Source organism: Spinacia oleracea, chromosome 4 (genome assembly GCF_020520425.1).
Source record: "Spinacia oleracea cultivar Varoflay chromosome 4, BTI_SOV_V1, whole genome shotgun sequence".
Taxonomy (NCBI): Eukaryota; Viridiplantae; Streptophyta; class Magnoliopsida; order Caryophyllales; family Amaranthaceae; genus Spinacia; species Spinacia oleracea.
The window spans coordinates 19,868,707-19,891,561 of record NC_079490.1 but is presented as its reverse complement, the minus strand read 5'-3'; the positions used below and the strand labels follow the sequence as shown (position 1 = coordinate 19,891,561).

The window sequence follows — 22,855 nt, the reverse complement described above, 5'->3', positions numbered from 1 at the left end:
GGTTGCATTTATGAGACAAAATTTGTGGGAAAGTGACCCTATTTATAAAGGGTTTCAACTCCCCTGTTTTAGCTTTTCAGTTTGGAGGGAAAAGTTGGAGGGAAAAAATCCAACTCCAAACTTTTTGTTTTGGGTAAGTTTGGAGGGAATTGAAATTTTTTGGAGGAAATCACGTGTAAACTGAATTTGTTTGGAGGAAAAGTCCCCACTTGCACATGTATTGGTACCCACATCAAACAGATTTTTCTGATTTATTAATAAAGAAATAAATATCTTTACTTTAAATCATTTGTTTATTGTTTTCTCTCTCCTTTATTCCAATCACTTACACCCAATTATTACTCTTACACCCAATTATTACACAAATACCCAAACATTCAAAGATTCCAGTTTTCTTATTTTCCACACCCATTCCCAAATGGGAAGAACTTAAAGAAACAGAGGGAGTACATAATAAATGCAAATTCTTAACTGAATGGACACATTTAAGTGATAGTGATTTTTTATGTAAGCAATTAGATCTTTCACATATCATGAGATAGCCCGTAACAATTTATCAAGGTAATATTGAGTATTTTGTTATTTTATAGGGACACTTCAATGAAAATGTGGCCTACTATTTAAATATGGTAACATTAGTTGTTTAAAGAATCACAAATATCTCGCCCTAAACATGAAATCGTATAAGCAACATTCTTAACCAATGAAAAAGGTCAAGATTCATATAATTCACAAGGTCACAATACAAGACGAGGCATGAAAAACACAAAAACTGCTAGTAATTCATTATCGAGTTGAAGAGCATAATCCAACAAATCTTTCTTTTAAGCCTCCCGAGTTCAACTTGGCACGCCGCTCCTCGTATGAAGCTGAAATCAAACAGAAGAAAATATAAAAGGCAAGGTTGATAGAAAAGAAGGCGAACTAAATTAGTAGAAACTGAATAGAACTGCTAATATAATCCTAAATACTTGTCAATAGACCATTTTAAAAAATAAACAACATTCAAGCAAAATCGATGTCATTGTTGCCCAACAAAAGAGGTTGTAAACCAAAATATTTCTACCACATTGGCATTTTGAGAGTAGGAGTGGTGAATGAAATCATAAGCACAAAATGGTCATGCATTATCTCAGTTTGGAAAAACACATCTTAATGCAACACAACAAGAACATCCTTGTAACAAAAGGGCAAGATTAAAAAATTTATCAAGTCCACATTTGCAAACAATTAGGAGGACATCTAGCAAGCTCCTTAAAAAAAAGAACATCTAGCAAGCAAAAACCTAAACACCCCCCCCCCCTTTCACTACATGTGATAATTGTCATAAGACTCACGCTCGGTTTCCCTTGTCAACAGGGGAATGTGCAAGCATTTCTTCGTCCCCGTCCCTTTTGTAAGGGAATTCCTTCCTGAAAAACGAAGAGCACATCAGGTCCGACTTTCCTTTTGATTAATCAGTCTCACTACTTTTTTCTTGCGTTAGACAAAATCAATGGAGGGAATTATAAAGCACACCGAGACTCCGTTTGGTAGGGTGTAAAATGTTTTCATGGAAAACAATTTTCTCCTTTTCAATCATTTTACGTTGTTTGGTTTGACAAGGGATGGAAAATAATCCATAACTCCCACAAAGGTGGAAAAACCTTTTCCATTTGAAAAGAAGGGGAACCACTTTTCCACTTTTTCTCCTTACCTCTCTCCCTTCTTCCCCTCAATCTTCACCATCTTCTCCCATTTTCTTTTAAGGAACCAAACAAAGGAAAACTAGTTTGGAATTGTGTTTTCCATGGAAAATCATTTTGCACTAAAAACGTTTTACACTAAATCGAACGGAGCCTGAGAGGATAAAGATAGAACCATAAACCACCTTCATCATCTTCCACTGATGAACAGCTATCCAAAGCATCACGAAAAATAGCAAATTGCAGCATGAGATTTTCGCAATCATTTGCCAAGCTTGAGCATAATGCCTGCCTTGCATCTACAAAAACTTCTGGAGTCAGAACTATATAAAAGCAGATTCCATACCTGAAGCATGTTGCATAGTAAATTAATACAGAGGAGGAAAGAAAGGCAACCAAAGTATGCACAGTTATGCACACATGCACGCGAGTGCATGCACCTAATCTATTGTTAAATCTGTTTATAACGCAATCATGCATGAGACACACGGTATCATATTTGTGTATTTATGCTGCATCTTCTTAAATAAAGTTCCCTTCATCTTTCCGTTTAAGATCTACTATATACAGATAATCTGGTGTATCATCTGTTGTATCATCTATCAAACAGAGCATTGACCTCAGTTGCTCAGTTTTTTATTTTACTGTATTTTGTCTCTTCGGATTCCTATGTTACTCGGGACCTGTCTTATATTTAGCCACAGGTACTGGACATGCCATAATTTAACAAAACATCACAATATTTCTAATATAATCTAGCGGACCATTCGCAGTCCGGAATTCAAAATATATACTTCCTCTACTTTTTTAATAATTGCACTATTTGAAGTTTCACACTTGCAAAAGGCACATCTTTAACAATGAGTATGTTTAATTCTCTTTTAGTAAAAAATATAAAAAGTTGATATGTGACAATACTTATCGAGACGAATCCAACAAGATCTCACTTGACAAAATATGAGATCCATAAGTATTTGTCATATGACCATAGGATAGTATTTTGAAATGATTTGGAATCCATAAGTATTTTTCAGCAATTTCGATTGCAATGCAATGTAGAAGTATGATATGATTAATTTCTTGTACACATATTCGTATATTTTAATGTTATTGAACATTTCAAATTTCAATGTGGAAAGCGTTAGACTAAACTATAAACAAACAAGGTAAAACTATTTTGTTTCTTAGAAATACCAAAACTAAAAAACTTTGACCATGTATTATGATGTATGTATAAGAACAAACATTATCATGTGAGATCTTGTTGGATTCGTTTCGTTATGTATTTTCAAAATATAAATATTTTTTAATTTTTATTAATGCATAATTCATAATAATAATGGTCAAACTAACGCGTTGGAGACCACGTAAAATGCAAGTGAGTAGAACTTCAACTGACCAATGTGACCATAAGAAACACTTCTAAGAATAAAGATAAAAAATGAAAATGAGAACATAAAAATTAAAAAGGACTCATAAAAGAATAAAGGCTATCTTTTGGTTTAATAAAGATTCATTTTACAATTAAATCTGTTTTGTCCAAATGGGAAATTTCATATCAATCAAGAGTTATTTTCAAAATGTCACCGAGCCCACTACATTTATCATTTCGGAACCTGAGTAGAGTTTTCAATTGAATCGAAAAATATATACAATGCAGACTTACCTGCTGAAATAAAGAACCGCAGACCTTCAAATTCACAAGAGTGTAGAACCAATGGCATTTCCGAGGCCATGTTATATTGAGGCTTCTTTGCCACCCTCTCTATATTAAGTAACATATCTATAATCTGCACAAGAAGCAAATTAAACCTCAACAAATCCGGAAAAACTCACCAATGCATGTAAAACTTGGAAAAATAAAGGGTATACAAGTTTTAAGCAAAACAGTGATACGTTGACTAATGATGCTAAGAAAAATGAATTTGAGGAGAACAATTATGGACTTTGATGAATCTTCCACAAAGCAAACAAATATAAGACAGCAAGAATAGGTGATGCAAGGTGGATCTTTATACTAAGAAAGAGTTGCTTCTCATAATCTGACATAAGCATAGAGTGGTGCTGGTAAATGACCAAAGTGACACTGTATAACAAGTAGAAAATTCTAGATTCGGCTACAACGTTATTTTAGTCCATATCTAATCAAGTCAAATATTTACTATTCTTTTGACTTTTGGATTGTAATGGACTAAATGAAATTGGTGCATAAATTAATGCAGCTTATTTATTGTAAATAGCATATGGTCATTGCATATTGAGTAAATAGTCAATTCTACACAGCCTAAAAAGGTAGGGAAGCCTACATATAATTTCCCCTACCCTTCAATGTGTGAATCTGAGGCATTGATTTGATTGTAACGACATATATTAAGTAAGCTTTCACAGCTTAAACTACCTAAAATAATTTCACTTCCGAAAACCCTTGATACTCAGAATTCCAGTTGATCAAACACACTGTAAACTGAAGATGAGCTGTGTGCTAATAGTTGAAGTACTTCAGTTGACAGAAATTCCAAACTCCGTCCCAAGTGTAAGTATTCACTTTAAAACTTAATTCTTGACAAATATGGATAACCCGCAATCATAAGCATCATAAGCATTAAATCGACTGAGATTTTGATTATTGAATAGGAATGAGACGGCCCAAGCAAAGATTGGCACAATGCTTGAGGAGCAGCCCTCAAAAGGGAAAGACATGGAGAAGACAGACACACCATAAACGTGATTCAATCTTGAAAAGTCAAATATGTCAAGAAAAAGAAATGACGAACAAAATATACTTCCATTGCCCATTTTGTTAGCCAAGGAAGAAAAAAAGGTTACATAATTCCTTTATGGTGTTTGGAATATCATTTTAATTGAGCCCCCCTCAGGGTCTCACCCTTCTCCCTTCTCTGGAGCTCAAAACACACAACTTCACTTTAGGCTGCAATTACGTTCATGCTCACACATTTGTAAGCAAGACCGCAAAACTATACGCCTTTGGTGTCAACAATTAAAATCTTTTATTCTAAGTATATACAAGTAAAACATAAAGAATGACATTTTATTTGAGTAAGAGTTACGCTTTCTTAGAAGCTAGAAACACAAAATCATCTTATTAATAAAAAGATGATTAACTTCTGTTTGTTCAGTCAAAGCCGCCACCCCCCTCCCCCACCACCACCAACTCTCCCCACCATCCCTCAACAAAGAAAAGAGGGGAATAGATATAGAAAGACATCAAGCCCTCCAGGTTCGAGGTTACTTTTGTTTCTCAAACAAACAATGGATTGACATTTTCTTTTAGTAGAACATCCATAAAGTAAAGCTCATTTTCAGTTCATCTCTTTTCTCAAGCAAAGTGACAAAATGATTCAAAAGGAAAAATACACCTGAAACATAATTTAATAGCAAAATATAGTAGCAACAACATCCAGATTTATTACAACACAGATGCGTTATACTTACTTTTGCTGATTCCTGGCCCCGTCCAATCATAAATAATACAGCAACCATGCATCGAACCTGGTGCCACAGAAATGCACTGCCTCTAATTACGATGGCCCATAATTCTTTGTCTCTAAACCTGAATCATAATATCCATGAAGCAAGTGCCTTTGTTTATTCTCACAATTATATTTGAATTTAGACAACCATATTAGCCTTATACCATGGTGAAAGCAGTAAATATTTGTGTTCAACTCAGCAACAAAAACCAAAAAATTTCTCTTGAAGAATGGATCTTATTAGCAAACAAATTAGGAAGGCTACAGCCCAATATAATGTTACTAATCCAATATCTTACTCCAACAAGAACAAGTTTTAAAGTCCATCCCATCACTAAGCATGTCAAATTATGTTCAATCAGGTCCGACAATCCGAAACAGAATAGACCCCGTTTTATCATGATTCATAAAGCATTTTTTTGAAACGTTTTTGGTGGGACCATGGGAGAAAACAAATAATGGTCTATGCTCTTTCAGTAATATATCCTTCAATATAAGTTGATGAATATTATATAATGGATATGATACCAATTAATATTTTAGAGAAAGAAATTATAGATTCTTTTTTGCCATATATTTACTATGGAGTAATAACTTTGTCCAGAAAACAGAAATCCCTATCATGGAAGAACATCTTACATATTTCTAGTTAATAATTTAGACACTCTCAGATGCTTTAAAGGAATGCAATATTTTTCAATAATTAATTAATAAGCAAATAGAATTTTTCTGGAAAGATTACTTTTCACTGCTTGGGATGATATCAAATGATGTGATACGTCGCTTATAGTTGTGTACGTTCACCGCATCCATTTTACAGAAATTCCTAAAGTCATGCTCACCCAGAAACTTTTTTGCTGCAGTCTGCATTGCCTACAAAACACATGGAACAAAATAAAGACTAAAATATCCATGTTAGCATAAAGTATTGTTTTATTTGTTTGTACATCAATTTCAGCAACAGACAGCAGAATGAAAATCCTAAGATTTCTTACTGATAAGTCAAGATCGTCGCTCCAGAAAAAGTACTTGTACTCCCTGCTTAAACAGCCAAACCTGTAATCATTTATGAACAAGAGGAGATGTTAACTCAGATACTAAGGCCTGGAAGAATGAATCCTTAACTAGCTTTACTTCTATCCATAGCTAAGAATTCAAGTATGACAAATAAGCTAGCTACCAAACTCACATTTTCTGTACTGTTATAGTCTTTATTGATCTTTATCATTTATAAAAAAAAAAAATAACAGGAGTGTAACAGTTCAGTCTCCACTAGAATCAAAGCATCTGAAGGAATTTATAGATTGAGATAGTTGCCTTCATCTTTTGTTTCATTCTATCAGGATTAAATATGGATAGTCCAATTTACTGAAATACAGCTCTGTTAAACAGATTAACTGATAGGAGAAAAGTTGCGGAGTTTGCACTGGTTGGAAGGTGCATGTTCATATTTATGCCAGCTACAAGCTCTTAAGTGACTATCTTCTTCAAAGAGCATTAATTAAAAAGTGAACTAGTATCAACCTCTGCCATTAAAAACATGAGGTAAACTAAGCCAAGAAATATCTGGAGCCTAATCATACGGTGAGGGGTGAAGGCGCGTGTACAGGTCAAGAACCGAGCACATATCATTCACTAAGATGAAGGTCAATTGCATAGAGAATATGTTTTGCAGAATAAACATTACAAAACTAAGTTAATAAGTACAAAATCACTAAACTTTTCATAGAAATAAATTGCAATACCATAATTTTATGAACACTACGATTGCTAAGTTTCTATATATTTTTTATGTAAAATGTGACTGGAGAAGCACTTATGCATTCAGATACGTTCAGTAAAATTCAGATGAGATAAGTTCAGAAAAATAAGTTTTTTTAGTACATTTTCACACACAAATAAGTTTATTTCAAACAAAATAAGATAAAATAAGTTCAGATAAGTTTAGTTAAGTTTAGTTAAGTTCAGACAAAATAAGTCGAATAGAACGGAGCCTTAAGTCATATACGGATACACCACAATATTGATGAAGAGTGAAGACATAAGAAAAGTCATACTGAGGTGAACATGTTTTCGGCTGCCATCAACCTAATATTCCTTTAAACAAGGTTATTCTGTTATCAATAGATGGTTCTGTAAAGTGAGTAAATTTGTAACGTACATGGGTATGTTACAAATCTTTTTGGCGTAAATAAATGATAAATTGGCCTGGCCAATGTAATAACAAAAAACAAACTAGAAACAAAATAGTATTGTTTGCACAAGTTTCCCAGTTGTAAAGGAAACTGTTTTTAGATTAACTACTGTTACTACTGTGATGGATTTTCAACTTGTCGTTCCATGAAAAGCCAGTGTGTAGCATGTATTCCAGTACCTAAAATAACAAGCAAAGCTTTGGATTGATTCTATTACCTTGCATGAAAATCCACAGGAGCTGGAGACCAACCAATTATCCGAATATCATTTGGAAGAACTTTATTCAGTATTCTCACGTAATCAATTTCTCCTTCTGAAAAATAAAAGAAAATTCATAATAATAAGCTTTCAACAAAATGAAGATCAGAGTCAAAAAAATTGATTACAATAAATAAAGATGTAAGACACATAAGGAAAGAGAGAAGAACAAGTACATCTATTAACGTTTTCTTGGGTAATAATCATTCATCATTTAGGTACGTTTGTTTTTACCAGGTGACAAGAAGTGTTCTTTAAAAATCAGCAAAATCATATTTCTGCCAAGCAAAAGGCATCTTAGAGATTTTAAAACAAATTGATAATGAAAAGAAACCCGTAAATATCATAGGTCATGGTCAATTATACAATGTTGTACTCGTACAAAAAAATAGTCAAGGTAGAAAGGGGTTTCAAATCTCAGAATAATCAACAAGGAGACATAGCAGACCATATTGCCCTTCAAAAACGATTCTGTCAGAATTTGTCTCAGCCTTAAGATTTGACCGTAGGTAAAGAGCAATCACCTGCATAAAAAAAGCTTTTCATTTCCCACACGGTCCAACTTTGGAAATGCAGACAAAATCTTCAGAATGTACCACTGTACACAATTGGTCTAATTGTAAAATAGCAAATGACCTAGTTTTTTTACTATGGCTTTCGCAATGAAGCATAAAAGAAATAGCAAGTAGATAATTTTAGTATTATTGGTAAAGCTGTTCCAGATATTACCTGCTACTTATAGTATGTTATTTATTTTTTTGTGCATTCATGCACTCAGAACCATCCTTTTGTAGAATTGTACTCAAAGAAAGACTATGACTTGCTCACATGGCCTATTAAAGAGGACAACCCATATACTTCCCTTAGTTTTAAACAGCGCGAAGCGCACTGAAGCGCAAAAGGACCCTGGAGCTTAAGCGCAAAGCGAAAGCGCACGCTTTTCGTAGGCGAAGCGCACCCGGAAAGAAATAATAAAAATTCAAAAGTTAAGAAAATATGGAGAAAATATGGAAAGAAAATATGAAAAAATAAAAAAGATGAAAGAAAAATTCAGAATCCGACGGGAGAAATCCGGCGAGAAGAGTAGAGAAATCCGGCTACGGGAGAAAATTGCCTAGAGTTTTCAAAAACTTCCCAAATATTCGCTTTTTTAAAAAAAAGAAATCACGTGATACTTTAAAAAAGAAGATTAGAGTCACGTGGCTTTATTTTTTATAAAAAAGAAGGGTCTGATGTGCCCAAACTACAGGAAGCGCAAAAGCGCTAGGAAGCGCAAAAGCACCGAAGCGCTAGGAAGCGCGCGCTTCTTGTACGTCGCTAGGCTTCGGTTGGCAGAAGCGTTTTGCTGTGAGCTTCCGAGCTTACGAGCTTTAAGCGCAAAAAAGTGCGCTTTTTAAAACTAAGATACTTCCTCCGTCCTTTTTTGTTCTACTCGCTTTCCGTTTTGGGATGTTTAAGTTCTACTCACTTTTTCTTTATTCTATTTTTGGCCTATGAATTATACCACTTCACCGAGTTCACCCTCATTTCCCCACAATATTTGCACCTTTCTACTCAAACTCTCTTACTTACTTTATTTATTTCTTATACCCAATTTTTTACTACATCTCTCTTACTTTATTCACTTTTTCTTACACCTATTCACCTTTTTCATATTTACCTAGAAACAAGAGTTTAGATTAAGTGAGCAGAACAAAAAGGAAAGGAGGGAGTATATTCTTGTCTCCTAAAATAAAATCTAACATTGGGTCATTATGTAAATATGAAAGGTGACAGAGACAAGGAGAAAGAAAGGGTTGTTCTTCCAGGATACCTCCCAATTCAAACCATTGATCCCTGGCAAACCTTTTACTCGAAAGGTCGGGAAAAGTGAAGAGACCTGGAAGCAAACATTTTATGGTAAAGTAATTTATTCTTCCCTTGCGTTTTTCATTAAAACTAGAATTTGATATCCCTGACACAGGCAAGTATAACTTTATGGTAAAACACATCTTCCTAGTAATGAAACCTTAAGCTATTCCCTACAAACAGCATAGAAACTAATATGATTTTGTTAAGCCTACTAGAAAAGACCTAAACCAATTTTTTTTTTATATGATAAGCATTACTTTTATGAGCCATCCTTTAATTTCTCTTAATGTCAAAGTAATTCACTTCTTGAGAAGGTTCATCCATCAGAGATAAATTATGAATAGTCCTATGTCTTGAATAAAGCACTTTGTACTCCATTGTCTTAAACTACCCATCTAAAGCTTCACCTACAAGTAAAACCCTATCCCAGGCTATCAGAAGCCATAATTTGTTTCTCCACTCAATGCACTATTTAGCGTCGCCACTTAGTTATTTACTTTTCCAGAATTTGGAACAGATAACAGAACTCCGACATTGTATACTAGAACAGTCTTGGTTTCACATATGAAGTAAATACTTCTACTTTTCAAAGCTCAAAAGTAAGAAGAAATTCACATTACATAGCTTTATGCAATCACTTTTCATGTTGCACTAGTGATCAGCTATGGGTTTTTTATTCTTTAGTCCTTACATATCTGACCCCAAATCATTTTGGGACTAAGGGTTTGTTGTTGTTGTTGTCCTTACATATCTGAAAATATCTATAATTTTTTTTTTTATAAATAACTTTTTTTTTTTTGGCATTTCCTCCATGTATCCGTATCCTTAGACACTCCTTAGTAATAAAAGGCACGAGGCGCACCAAGACGCAAAAGACCCTAGAGCCTAGGCGCAAAGCGAAGGGCCACACCTTTCGTAGGCAAGGCGCACAATAATTTTTCTTGTGTGGTATCTATTTTCTGTTAAAAAAATCAAAATAGATTACTTGCTAGAAAAGTTTGGGGGGGGGGGGATCGGGTAAGGTTTAGTCACTGACTTTATTTGAAATTCTCAGAAGAAGTCGGCCACACCTTACATAAAAGGGGGGGGGGGGGGGGTTACATGACTTGTCGTTGTCTAGCAGAAGAGACAAGAAAAAAACGGAGAAAAAGGTAAATAATTAAGGGTCTAATCTCTCCTCTTATCATTATAGTAATTTCTTCCTTTTGGGGAACCATTAAAGTCACGTGGTTTGGGCATTTTAAAGAAAATTGGTACATGTCAGCAACTGGAGCCTAATACCATAAGGCGCATAGTTGCACCTTGAGCCTAGGAAAAGGCGCAATTTGCGCCTTGCGCCTAGGCGAACACAAGACCTGCTTTTTAAAACTAAGTCCTTATCTTGAATTTTCGAAACTTTTTATCTCTCATCTAGATTCCCACTCACATCCTTGCCTCATGCAGCCCAGCACCCTACAACAGCAATAATCTGAATTCTGAACGGCCATAATTAAGGATCAGGTTCTTATGATCAGTCTATCAACTACTTCAAGGAATCAAGGTTGCCTGTTAATAATTTTAAATGTTTAAACAGCTAGAATTGCAGATCCAAAAACAAACTGAGTAAGCTTTCAATTAACTACGCCCAAACTTCAAATGAGTGGAAAAAGTTCTTAAGGTTTACATTAATGGAAGATAAGACAGAACTCATACGCATATAAGCATAAAGAGTAAAAAAAATAAGTTATGATACACTCTGTCACTCTCTCTATTTTCATGATCTTCCTGGTTCCTTTATCTGTAACCCTTATTTGTTTGTATTGTTTTTAATCTTCCTAGTTATTTCTTCTTTTATTTGTAACTCTTCTTAATGTGCACATTCCACATAGAAATATTGGAAAAATAAAAATACAGGAGTATAGTACATCAATACAGATATCATTTAGCTATTCTTTCGGAATTCTTAGTCAATTCATATGAAAAGCATATGTACATTGTACGCACAGGCACACAATTATGTACGCATACAGTTTAGCTCTAGTTTCATGACATACATAACATTTGTGCATAGCTTGTTTACACTTCTGTTTATTTATCAAACAATGGAACTACTTTACTGAAGGCCTAATCAATAAAAATCAAATATCTCCATCTAGATTACGTTGTCACTTTACTAGTTCAAAATACACTATATACTATATAGTACTCCCTCTACTCCAAACAATAGGAAACCAGTCTATGTTGAGTCATTGTAAATTAATAGGCCATTGTCTTTATTTGCTATATTGTATGAACTTTCCCATATTACCCTTGATGATACCGTTAACCATGTCCTTTAAGAAACGCTAACTTATTCCATGTTTGAAGAATAAACATTTGAAATGGGATTTATATTCAACCCTTAAAATGACCAGCAATCAAGTGTGGCCTATTATTTTGGGATGGAGGGACCGAGGGAGTGACAAATGACAATTACTTCCAAAGTAAAATCTTTGAGAGAGATAAAAAGTTTCAGGAAGGATCTCGTGATGCTTACTTGCCCAGCAGCTGAGACTCCCTTATCCGTTCTGCCGCATCTAGAGTATTGTGAACCCTTTCTATCATCAACTAATAGCCTTGTTTTCTCAAAAGCTTTGAAGAGTTCAGACTGCAAAAGACACGTAACAAATACACAAAGATCAACAATAACCAACCATCATAAAAATGTGCAAAGATTTTATTGAAATTACATCCCAGTTATTTCCATCCCCTATATTGATGCTGAGACTATAGAATATATATATACAGATTAGAGAGAGAGAGTGAGAGAGAATCAAGATCCGGTGAGAACCACACTAAAAAATGAGAACTGAGAACCAATCTGGAGCCTTAGATCATCAAAATCGGATGGTCCAAATGATTTCCGTGTCATTAATGGCATTTTTGTAATTATGCAACTTTTCAAAAGGATTCCCACTTTCCCAGTTTCGTTACTTTTAAAGAAGTTTCATTTACTTTTGGACAAATTGTTTTTTACCACCTAAAAAGATCGAAATTTTGTTTTTTACCACGTAAAAAAAATAAAATGTTGAATTGTAGAAAAGGAAAATCAGATTCTCCCCCAGGTTGTATCTCGTCCCAAGCTTCTAAACCCACCATGACTACCAGAACGGTAAAGAAGACATCTGAAACAGACATAATGCCTTCAACAGTAGCAAGGAAACAACATATGACATGCATGATCCTCTCCCTTTATGGTCCATTTTCTTAAATCAATAGTTTTGAATGCAATGAAGGGGATCTTTACTCATACTTAACTGAATGAATTCCTAATCCCTTACTTGGGATTTTTCCTTCTCTATCATTCTCCTTTTCTCCAACTCAACATACTTATTAGGTGATAAAAAACAATTTTTAACTTTTTTTTAGGTGGTAAAATACAAGTTTTTTTTTTTTAGGTGGTAAAAAATAATTTTTCGATTCTTTTAGGTGGTAAAAAAACAATTTGACCTTTACTTTTTGACCAATTTCATTTACTTATACTAGTTTTTCATTTACTTTTTATATTAAATTAACATAAACTTAATCAAAACCATGTAAGATGTCAATGATGATGTTTTATGGTTATAATGTGTTTTCTTCCTTAAAAGTTACAAAATATAATCATAAGAAGTTGCATATTTGGTTATTTACTTTTGAGTCAATTCGGTTTACTTTAATGACTTTTTGCTTTACTTTTAAGGGGCAAAATTGGTTCTCATTCTCATTATAGACTTGGTTCTCACTGAAACCTGGTCCTATATATATATAAATATATATATTATACATATAATTAATGATGGAAGTATGGAACTGAATTTCTGTAACACATTTGTAGACTATGTCACGGAATATCTTCTTTTGCTTCTTACTCTATCTTAATTAATCATGTCCCTAGTCCAAACTATGTTGTCTTCATAACCTAGGAAGTTGAAGCAAGGGGATCCAGCTCCATTTTTGTTGTTCATAGGAATCAAATGCTTGAATAGTTGCCCTGACAGTTTGAAGGGAAATCCTTGAACCATCATCCTAAAAAGACTAGGTATCAAACAGCCGATAGTCTTAAATTATTCTCAAAAGGCGATATGATGTATATTCAACTCCTTAACTCTGCCTTTATGGTTTTATCTAGTGCTTTCTGGGAGCGCCAGTTAATATGAAATTGTATTGCTTTGGTGGTGTTGCGTAGAGGCTAAAACAAGATATCTTGGAGCTAATAGGGGTTTCCTAATGTTACACCATTCATTAAACTTGAATGGTGTAACATTAGAAAACCCTAATAGTATTTAATGGATCCCTTTTCAGCTAAAAAAAGGTGGTCTTGATAAGAACCTGCAAGTCTACAGCCAAGGGGTGAAAATTTGGAAATGGAAGATTGTAGTTGACAATATACGGTTGGATTTTTTTATACAAAATTAATAGAACCATGTGTGCCAGAGAGGGTCTAAAATACTCTAATTCTGCAGACCAGTTGCGGTTGACAATTTGACATACCAGCAAAAAAAAAAATATGTTCGCAGTTGAAAGTTAAGACCTGGTTAAATTCTGGATGCTAAAGCTGAGATAGTAAAATGCTGAATCCTTGCAATATTTCAAATCGAATCAAAATCATTTGTTTTTTGGTTGGCAGGTGGAAGCCGAGGGATAGTTTGAAGCTCAGGCAGAGGATAAACAGAACCCCTGAACCCTAGAGTGCTGAATGTGCCTGGATGATTAGCATTTCGAAAGAAGTCTGATAGAGTGTTATGTTGCTGTTTGGAAAGAAAGGAAAAGGCAACTTTCCAGGCTCCAGCGTGAAGGTTCTTCAGAGTACGACCTTGTTATGATAATTGTCCAGTGTAAGATTATAATATGTATGTAGCTACCCTGATCTTTCCGCCATCATCATCCAACAAAGGGGCTTCCGAGGAGGAAAAATTAAGCATTTTAAAAAAAGTTGGTGAAAAGTTTGCTGACAGTTCCTAAAGACAGCATATTCTAATATTATAATCTAATTTGCTAATTAGTTCATAAAGAAAGAAGGCTATATCTTTTGAGACAGAGAGTAAAATCAGATCATAAAATTGGAAACTACAAAAAATAACGAAAAGCTCTGTCCAAATGTTAAGCCCCGCTTAAAAGTCAGTTTATCAAAAAGCATGACAATTGTAGTTCACTAAAAAAACCCAATTGAACAAGTACAGATATAAAATGACACCTAAGCTCACCTCCACAGTAGGTTCCATTTGTGCCTCTGATGCAAAGCCATAAAACCTGTCCATCAAATTGCGGGTAAGAACTACAATGTAAACCCCTCTCAAAAAATAATGTAAACCATGCTAGACCAATAAAAGGCACTAAGGAAATACTATTTCTTAGAACATACGAGTATATTGAAGACATACCGTTGACCAAAATACACGACTTTGAGAGCGACGTATCTCTTGGAATAGTGATGCAACGTCCTCACACTCCTATCTATAACCATCAAGTGAATAAGGTGAACCAATTTACAAATGCATACTACACACTTTTCACCATGCAAAAATAAATTAATACAAATATTACCAAGTAAACAATCTTAACAGATTTTAAGAACATAAATTTATCGAAATGTCAAAATATTCCCTCCGTCACAATTTAATCTTCACACTTTCTATTTACGTCTGTCCCAATTTAATTGTCACGTTTCCTTTTATGGCTTGGATCGACTAATATTTTATTATCTTTCTTCCCACTACCAAAAGTTATGGCCCCACATCCTCTCACATTCAATTCAAAAAGTATTCCACTATGTCCCACCACACCCACTTTTCTATTAAACTATATTAGATAAGCCTACAATAACTTGTTTAACTCCGTGAAAATGTTAGTGCGACAATTAAATTGGGACGGAAGAATTTATTTTCTGTTAGTTGCAGGAATACCATGTTGTCTCTTTTAACATAACCTTTTATTTCTCTTACTTCACGTTTTGCAAACGGTTCCTTGTGACGGTTCATGTTAGCAACCCCAATCATTTCGGGACTAAGGCTTGGTCATTGTTGTGTTGTTGCTGCTGCTGCAGGAATACTATGCTTCAGTATATAAAAAGGCGAGCCCATCCATGGAAATATTTTTTTAAAATGTAGGAATACTATTTCTTTTGTATGCTAAAGTCAAGAAAATAAGTGACCAACTACACTCTGCTCATATTCCTTTGCCATGACTTATAAACAACACATTTTACAAAGAACTCTCACCAAATGAATATAACAACAACCTCGTTAAGAAATAAATAAGATGTACTAAGAGAAAAGAGTCATCCCCAAACACCAACAAATAATAACTTAAAAAGAGAAAGAGTTAAGTAGTTTCTTTGAAGGTAATCCTATCTTCAAATAACTTGTGTCTGAGATTTATCTCACTTTAGGGTGTTCATTAAGGACACATAGTGTATTTTTGAAATATTTTCAATGTTCTAATAGTAGTTTACTGGTTTAGCCTTTTCTGTCTTTATTTTATCTTCTTGGTCTTCCAAAGTTATAGACAATTTTTGGTATTTTGTTTAATACTTTAATTTTTATTGTTATATGGCTCATACTCCTTTTCTGCTGTTTTTATTGTCTCCTTTATTGTTATTTTGATGTTTGTCTATGTGGGTATAACCCCGAGGCAAATTCAAACAAATAGCGAGAAGTCAAGGAGGGAGGAGTTGTTTTTCAGAGTGCCTAAGGAAGCTTCAAGGCGCAGATGCACCATGGCATAATAGCACAACCACGGCAATCAGAATTGATGGTTTTTCATGCAATCAACCATGGAGCAAACCGCTAACCAAATCCTCTAGCATCCAAAGCTACTACTCCGTACTACCTTTTTTTCCCAAGCCGCTAACTACGGAATTGGACCTAGTGTTAGTGTAATACCACTAGCGGATATTTCGGACAATCAATTAGAATAAACCATAATAAGCTTAAGAATCAGTATACCCTAATCGACATAAGAACTTCTGGAAAAAAAATAAAAAATCACCAACCTTTTAACTTCTTTTTCCTGTTTTTGCCACTCTTTTGATGCAATTTCTGAGCATTTTCAACAGGAACTACAGCATTACTCACACTAGTATCACTAACTTCCTCAATCTGAATAAATTAAAAAGAAAACAAATGTAGTTCAACATTTTAAACTGGCAAATTAAATTACTGCAAAAGTATTGGAATTGCACTAAAGTGACAAACAGAAAAAATGAAATTAAAGTACCTTAGAACAGCGGCAATTCGCAAGTTGCAACGCCATTTTTGCATTTTCGGCCTCTAAATCCTAATTCAAAACAGGGCAAAATTAAGATAGAAAATTGAATTCAACAATTGCTTTGCTAATCGCTTTTGCATTTGTTTGATGATTGCTTGTACCTTGATGCGGCAATGCAGGGAATCGATTTGGTAGTGGAGAGAAGATATGAGATTATCGTTCTCCATATTATTCTTCTCTTCCTTCGTCTTCTTCCTAGACAGCAGCAGGGTTTGCAATGCGAAAGGGGGAGCCCGTGCAAATGGGCAATGTTGTCGCTGATATTGGAAAAGAGTGAACAAATTGATAGAAGTACTGGCAGTGTGCAACTAAGGCGTCGATGAGCTGATAAGTCAACAACTCGTGAACAAGCTCAGTTAAAGGCTCAAAGCTCATTTATTAATAAATAAATGAGTCTGACCAAAATTTTAAAGCTCATTTAATAAATGATACTAGCTCGAATAATTTGGTGTTCGGCTTTTTTAGGCTCGCGAACGAATCGTCCTTGTTCGTTTATAAGTTCGTCCTTGTTCGTTTATAAGCTCGTTTAAATCTCATTGCAATTATTTTGTAAGATTTCAATATTTAGAATATTTTATTTTACGAGATTATAAAATAGTATTACTATGCAAAAATTTATTTGAATTGGTTATTTTTAAAATAATATTACGTTTATGAATATGTTCGTTTAAATTCGATCTTGCTTGTTTATCAAGACTCGTTTGTGAAAAGCTCGTTTATATTAACTAGTTGTTGGATCGTGCGCTAGCGCGCACGATCCCCCAAGGTATACAAAATTATTTTTGTAAAAATGTTACTTAAAAGCTAGGAACTTACAATTTATGGTAAATGCTAGAAATGATATTTTAAAGTTAGATGTTGGATTTACATGTAACAGGAAATAGAAACTATACGCGTTTTAATTGATAGTTCGAAGGTACAATATATAGGAAATTATACCCAAAGAAAACAATACATTTTGTATAGCAATGGAAGGGTGAAACCGTAAATGCTCTATGTTAAGAATAAGACAAAATAAAACAAATAAGGAAATGAGGGGCATGCACGTAAATGCACTATTGGGTGAATAGTAATCAAAGTATGAAGCTTTATAAGTGTTAGGATATAGCTCGGTTCGGCTAGGCTCGAGCTTAAATTTAAACGAGCTACACGTGAGCTAAGCCCGAATAATGAAAAACTTATACGAGTCAAGCTCGAACAGGGGAAATGAAAGCTAATTGGTTAAGCTCGGCTCGAGCTCGAGCTCGAAAATTTGTAATCAAGTCTAGCTAGAACAACCAAATACTCGACTCGACTCGACTCGCCCCGTTGACACCCCTATGTGCAACTGTGTAAAATGCTATTTGTCGCCCACAATTTACTTAAAACACTGAGGCAGGGGCGGACCTATGCACCCTTCGAGGGGTCCAAAGGGACCCCATTATTTTTGAAAAAAAAAACTGTAAAATTGATATTGGGGGAATTAATTACAGTTGAAATAGTTAAGTTATGTATAATTAACTTACATTTATGACAATGAAATGTATTTGAAGCATAATGGTTGCTTAAATACTATGTTACCCATGTGACCAGGGTTTGAATCCTTTTAAGTGAAGTTAATTATGATTTTTTTCCATTTATTTTTTTGTCTTTTACTTTGTCCCCTTCGTTGATCACCTAAATTATATTCTTTATGTTTTTTTTTTTTCATCGCTTATTTTTCTAGAATGGTTAATGATTTTGCTTTTAACAAAACACAAGAAAATAGTAATGTTGTTTTTTCTTAAAAAATATTTTGTATTTTTCTTAACATATACTTCTAGTAGTAATTATTGTAATAAAGTAAATCTCATTTTAAGTATGAAAAACTGTTTTTTTTTTCATTTTAAATTGAAATCGCGTCAAGTTATTGTTTGCTATTTGGACTAGGTGTTGAGTTTTATTGCTATGAAAATCCAAAATTAAAGTTCATAAATCTTCCACATATTTTATTATGGCGTTTTTAATATTTCGAGTACTTACCTCTCAACTTTAACCCTCTATAAAGAGCAAATATGAAAAATTAGAAAGCAAATCATATAGGAGTAATTTTTTTTAGACCCCCATTTATAAATTTCTGGGTCCGCCCCTGCACTGAGGTATTTGGTTCACGGATTTTAGTTAGGTCTAAGTTAGACATGTGTGTGAGGGGGTCGAAAAAGCACGAGGCTAATGCGTGACCTTGTCCCTCGTATACGTGGCGTTGTCAGGTCAAGTGTATTTGGATTTCCTGTGAGTTTACACCCAATCGACTAGTAATATAGGAGTCGCCATTCAGTTTTTAACGACAATGAGAAAAACTGACAAAACTCGGTTATCGTGATATAAAGGGAGTGCAAATATGTTCGACCACGACGGCCATAGGTTCCCTTGTGATCCCTGGTGTGGGGATCGCTCAACGTACACCCGCAGGGCAGAGATTGAGAGTTCGGGGGACTGTAGCTACCGAGAGGAGTGCTCATCGATAATACTCCAGAGGCAGGTTATCCTTACTAGCTCAGCATAAATAATTGAAGGGACATGCGTTAAACTATTAAACTATTCTAAATTGATTTTAGAAATATGCAACACATAATACTAAATCGATCGTGATTATCTTATTTAGATTGATTTAAGGTACTTAGCATGATAATTCAATTGTCCAAGGTATTATCTTATTAGGCGTGATAGATCAATCAAATTAATAGTTTGACAATTTTATAAAAGGGTGATAAAAGCGATTAAATCATATGAGGGACACATTACAACGCACCCTTGAGAGGTGCGTTGTGGTTCTCAGAAAACTAACCACTTGGCTTTGCTATTTCTCCTTTTATTTAACGAATCTCGGGTTTCTAAGCAATGTTCCAGTATTTAGGCTTAATTCATCAAGCTACAAGGGGCAGGACGCGTTCTGTTCGACTTTTGGGTCGATTGCGACAGAACGCCGGATCAATTTCGCAGCGTGAGGCTTAGGCTTAAGGCTAGAGTCAATACTCAGGTTATGCAATTGTGTGTTCTTTTTCACGTCGATTTTAGGCTGTATTTATAGGAAAAGAGTGTGTGGAAAGATAGATTTTAAGATACGAATCCAAAAAGAATCCGGAGATAAAACGGCCCCAGGCATTTTCAGCGCCCAGGGCTGGGCGCCGAAGATTTCGGCGCCCAGATCCAGGCGTTGAAAATGGGATCTGGGTCGAGTTTCTTTGTCAGATTTGGACTCTTAGAACACGGAGCTTTTGAGATTTATCCGAGTCTTTTAGTGCGTATTAACTTATGACGGAATGCGTCTGGGCCCGTTACGAACTCTAGGTTCGTTAGGAATTTAATTAATACGTAACTCTTATTTTCGAATTATACCAGGAATGCAAATTCTATCTCTTTTAGGATTTATGTTGGAATGCAACACCTAATTCTGACAGGTTTCTATCTTTTATGACTTTGCCACTTTTAACAACTACCTTTTACGGCAGTTACTATTCTTAGCAGGTTTCTATAAATAGCAGTTTTGACTGAAATGAAAGGGTGATTGAGATTCGTTATTTTATAGGAGATGCGTTGCCAAGTGGAGATTTATGTTCTCATCATCGAACCTTCCCTTTCGGAAATGGGGACAAAAGTAGGTGTCTACAATGTGCATTGGGCCGGGTTAGAACCGGGTTGGGCCGAAGTTAAATGGGCTAGACCTGGCCGAACTTAAATGGATCGGACTGGACCGGATTACACCAACTTTTTTAAAAACTATTTTAGGAAAAATTAGAAATAATAATCCGAACTATTAGTGGTATTCTCAAAATAATTCCAACTACAGTTTAATTCATAATAATCCTAACTATTACATTTCGCTTCCAAAAACAACCCGCTCTTATCTATTACTTTTCAAGATGGTACTATTTTATTTTATTTTATTTTATAGTGAGTCTTACTTTTTTTTTTGGCAGCTATTACAAACAGGCAGAAACAACAAAAACACCCACTACTCTTAGCCACTGACCATTTCATGGGACACACATTGACCTTATTGTTACAAGACTTTGTAACACCCCCGATATACTGACTATAAATAAATAAGAAATACTATAGACTTTATAAAAATTGCGGAAGCTTACACCTTAATCGGAGGTATCACCGCCACACTTGACCACAATGTCAAGTGCTAAGGCTTACAAAACTCAAACCATTACAACTCAATTACTATGTGATCTATTTACAACTGTACAACTGTTACAAAAGACTAAACGGTAACACTTGAGCTCCTTTACTTCTAACTGCAATCATTCACGATCTATCTGCTCCAGTCATCTTGACTGCTCACCATAGAGGACAAATTCCAAAAGGATCGTCGCAGGGCCACCATAAGAAAAAGACATGGCCGCAAACACACATAGCAAATAAACACACACGTCAGCAAAAAGCTGAGTAATCACTTGTGACAAACAAAAACATACTAATATGGAATAATAAAGGCTCATGTAAACAATGTAGTGTGAAACTACATTTCAAGTATGATCCCAAAGATAAAACTAACTCCATACTCTATGGAAACTATAAATCTTCTCTTCATATGAACCTCAAATATATTGATATGATCTTTTCCTCTACTAAACGTACTCAAACCAATAGGTGCCATATTTTCTCTTTTTTCTATACCTAGCCTTGGACATGGGTAATTCGAATAATAGACCAACAAGTATAAAAACTTGAAACTCTCAATAGCTACTAGAGAGACTCTCTGAGTCAAGGCCACTTTTGGACCAAATCCCACTTTTGGGGATATTAAGAAAAATAAAGATTGTATCTTGCTCCTCTACTAATGATTACCATCTCATTACCACACCATCTCATTACCAACATGCCAAGAACTAAGGTCTATAACGCCGAGCCTCAAACCAAAAATATAATAATCATTCTCAATCTTTTCTCATTATCTGATCAATATGATTGATACCCATTCCGAGTGAATAATTTATGCTTTTCAACGCTGGCACGAGAATCCAAACGACTATATTATTGTGATACAACTTAGCTCTGCCTAAAATAACCAAAGTACTTCACACAAGTAGTACCAATCATGAGATTATAAGTCTGCATCCCAAAATTGATCGAACTCGACCATACGGAGTATATAAAACCAACTCTTCTTTGACATAAAATAATACTACTCGCCTATGATACTCCACATTTGTTAGGTTATGATACATATGACAATTCATAAATCATGCGGAAAAACCATAAACCCAGGAAAACATATTATTTACACATAATCATTTAGCATAGATTAGATGCATACTCTTTGTTGCGTGCCTTCCCTAGCTGCGCCCGAACCGAACAAGAACAAGTCTTTAGGACTCCAAGTGTCGTCCCTCCGTAGATAGTCCACAGCACGTCCGGATCCGCCTTAAGATTGACCAACTAGAATCGCCCTTAAGGTACTATTATTTTCGGCACTTTATAGGCAAATGTGTGACTGAATTTTTTCTCAAAAACTCACTTTGAATACTTTTAAACTTGTGTTATAAATTGTGAGCCCTAGCCTCATATTTATAGCGGTATGGAAAGGGAATCGAAATCCTATTCAGATACAAATTAATTAAACCTAGAATCCTACAAGAACTCTAATTTAATTAATTTATCAAATAGAATTAGGAATTTAATCATTAACCGAACTCTGCATGTTTTAGGAAACGTGCACGAACACAAACACTTGCACACACACGCACGGCAGCCACGATGGGCCCCATGCGTGCGCGCGAGCAGCAGCCCACTCAGCGCCCGCGCGCGCTGCGCGCTGCGCGTGCTGTGCGCGCTGTGCGCGCTGCGCGCTGCGCGCAGCCTGCTGGGCCTGGCCTTGCGCTGGGCCTGGCGTTGCTGTTTGTGCGGCGCGCTTGGCTTGCTGGGCGATGGCCTGGCTTCGTGCTGGGCCTCGTCCGGCAGGCCTCGTCCGATGCTTATTCGTACGATGCGCTTCCGATTAAATTTTCCGATTCCGGAATTTATTTCCGATACGAACAATATTTAATATTTCCGATTCCGGAATTAATTTCCGTTTCGAACAAATATTTAATATTTCCGTTTCCGGAATTATTTTCCGATTCCGGTAATATTTCCGAT

General features: G+C 35.1%; 1 protein-coding gene across 1 annotated transcript; it reads right to left on the bottom strand.

Moving 5' to 3' along the window:
• Positions 1-591: 591 nt before the first annotated feature.
• On the bottom strand, positions 592-17,069 carry LOC110786903 (uncharacterized). Its single transcript, XM_021991487.2, has 15 exons — positions 16,849-17,069; positions 16,697-16,756; positions 16,473-16,578; positions 14,863-14,935; positions 14,686-14,731; positions 11,997-12,107; positions 8,079-8,154; positions 7,589-7,685; positions 6,172-6,232; positions 5,919-6,049; positions 5,139-5,256; positions 3,352-3,475; positions 1,871-1,984; positions 1,338-1,412; positions 592-869 (listed from the first exon to the last, which is right to left on the bottom strand). Exons 1-15 carry the CDS (start codon positions 16,912-16,914, stop codon positions 787-789), a joined length of 1,341 nt encoding a protein of 446 aa, XP_021847179.2. The 5' UTR covers positions 16,915-17,069; the 3' UTR covers positions 592-786.
• Between the last annotated feature and the right edge of the window lie 5,786 nt (positions 17,070-22,855).

Coding starts and splice junctions, on each gene's coding strand:
- LOC110786903 (XM_021991487.2), bottom strand. CDS start 16,914: ATGGAGAACGATAATCTCATATCTTCTCTCCACTACCAAATCGATTCC. Junction 8,155..11,996: donor GAGTCTCAGCTGCTGGGCAA/GTAAGCATCACG, acceptor TTTTTTATGCAG/GTGATTGCTCTTTACCTACG. Junction 870..1,337: donor GTTGACAAGGGAAACCGAGC/GTGAGTCTTATG, acceptor GTTTGATTTCAG/CTTCATACGAGGAGCGGCGT.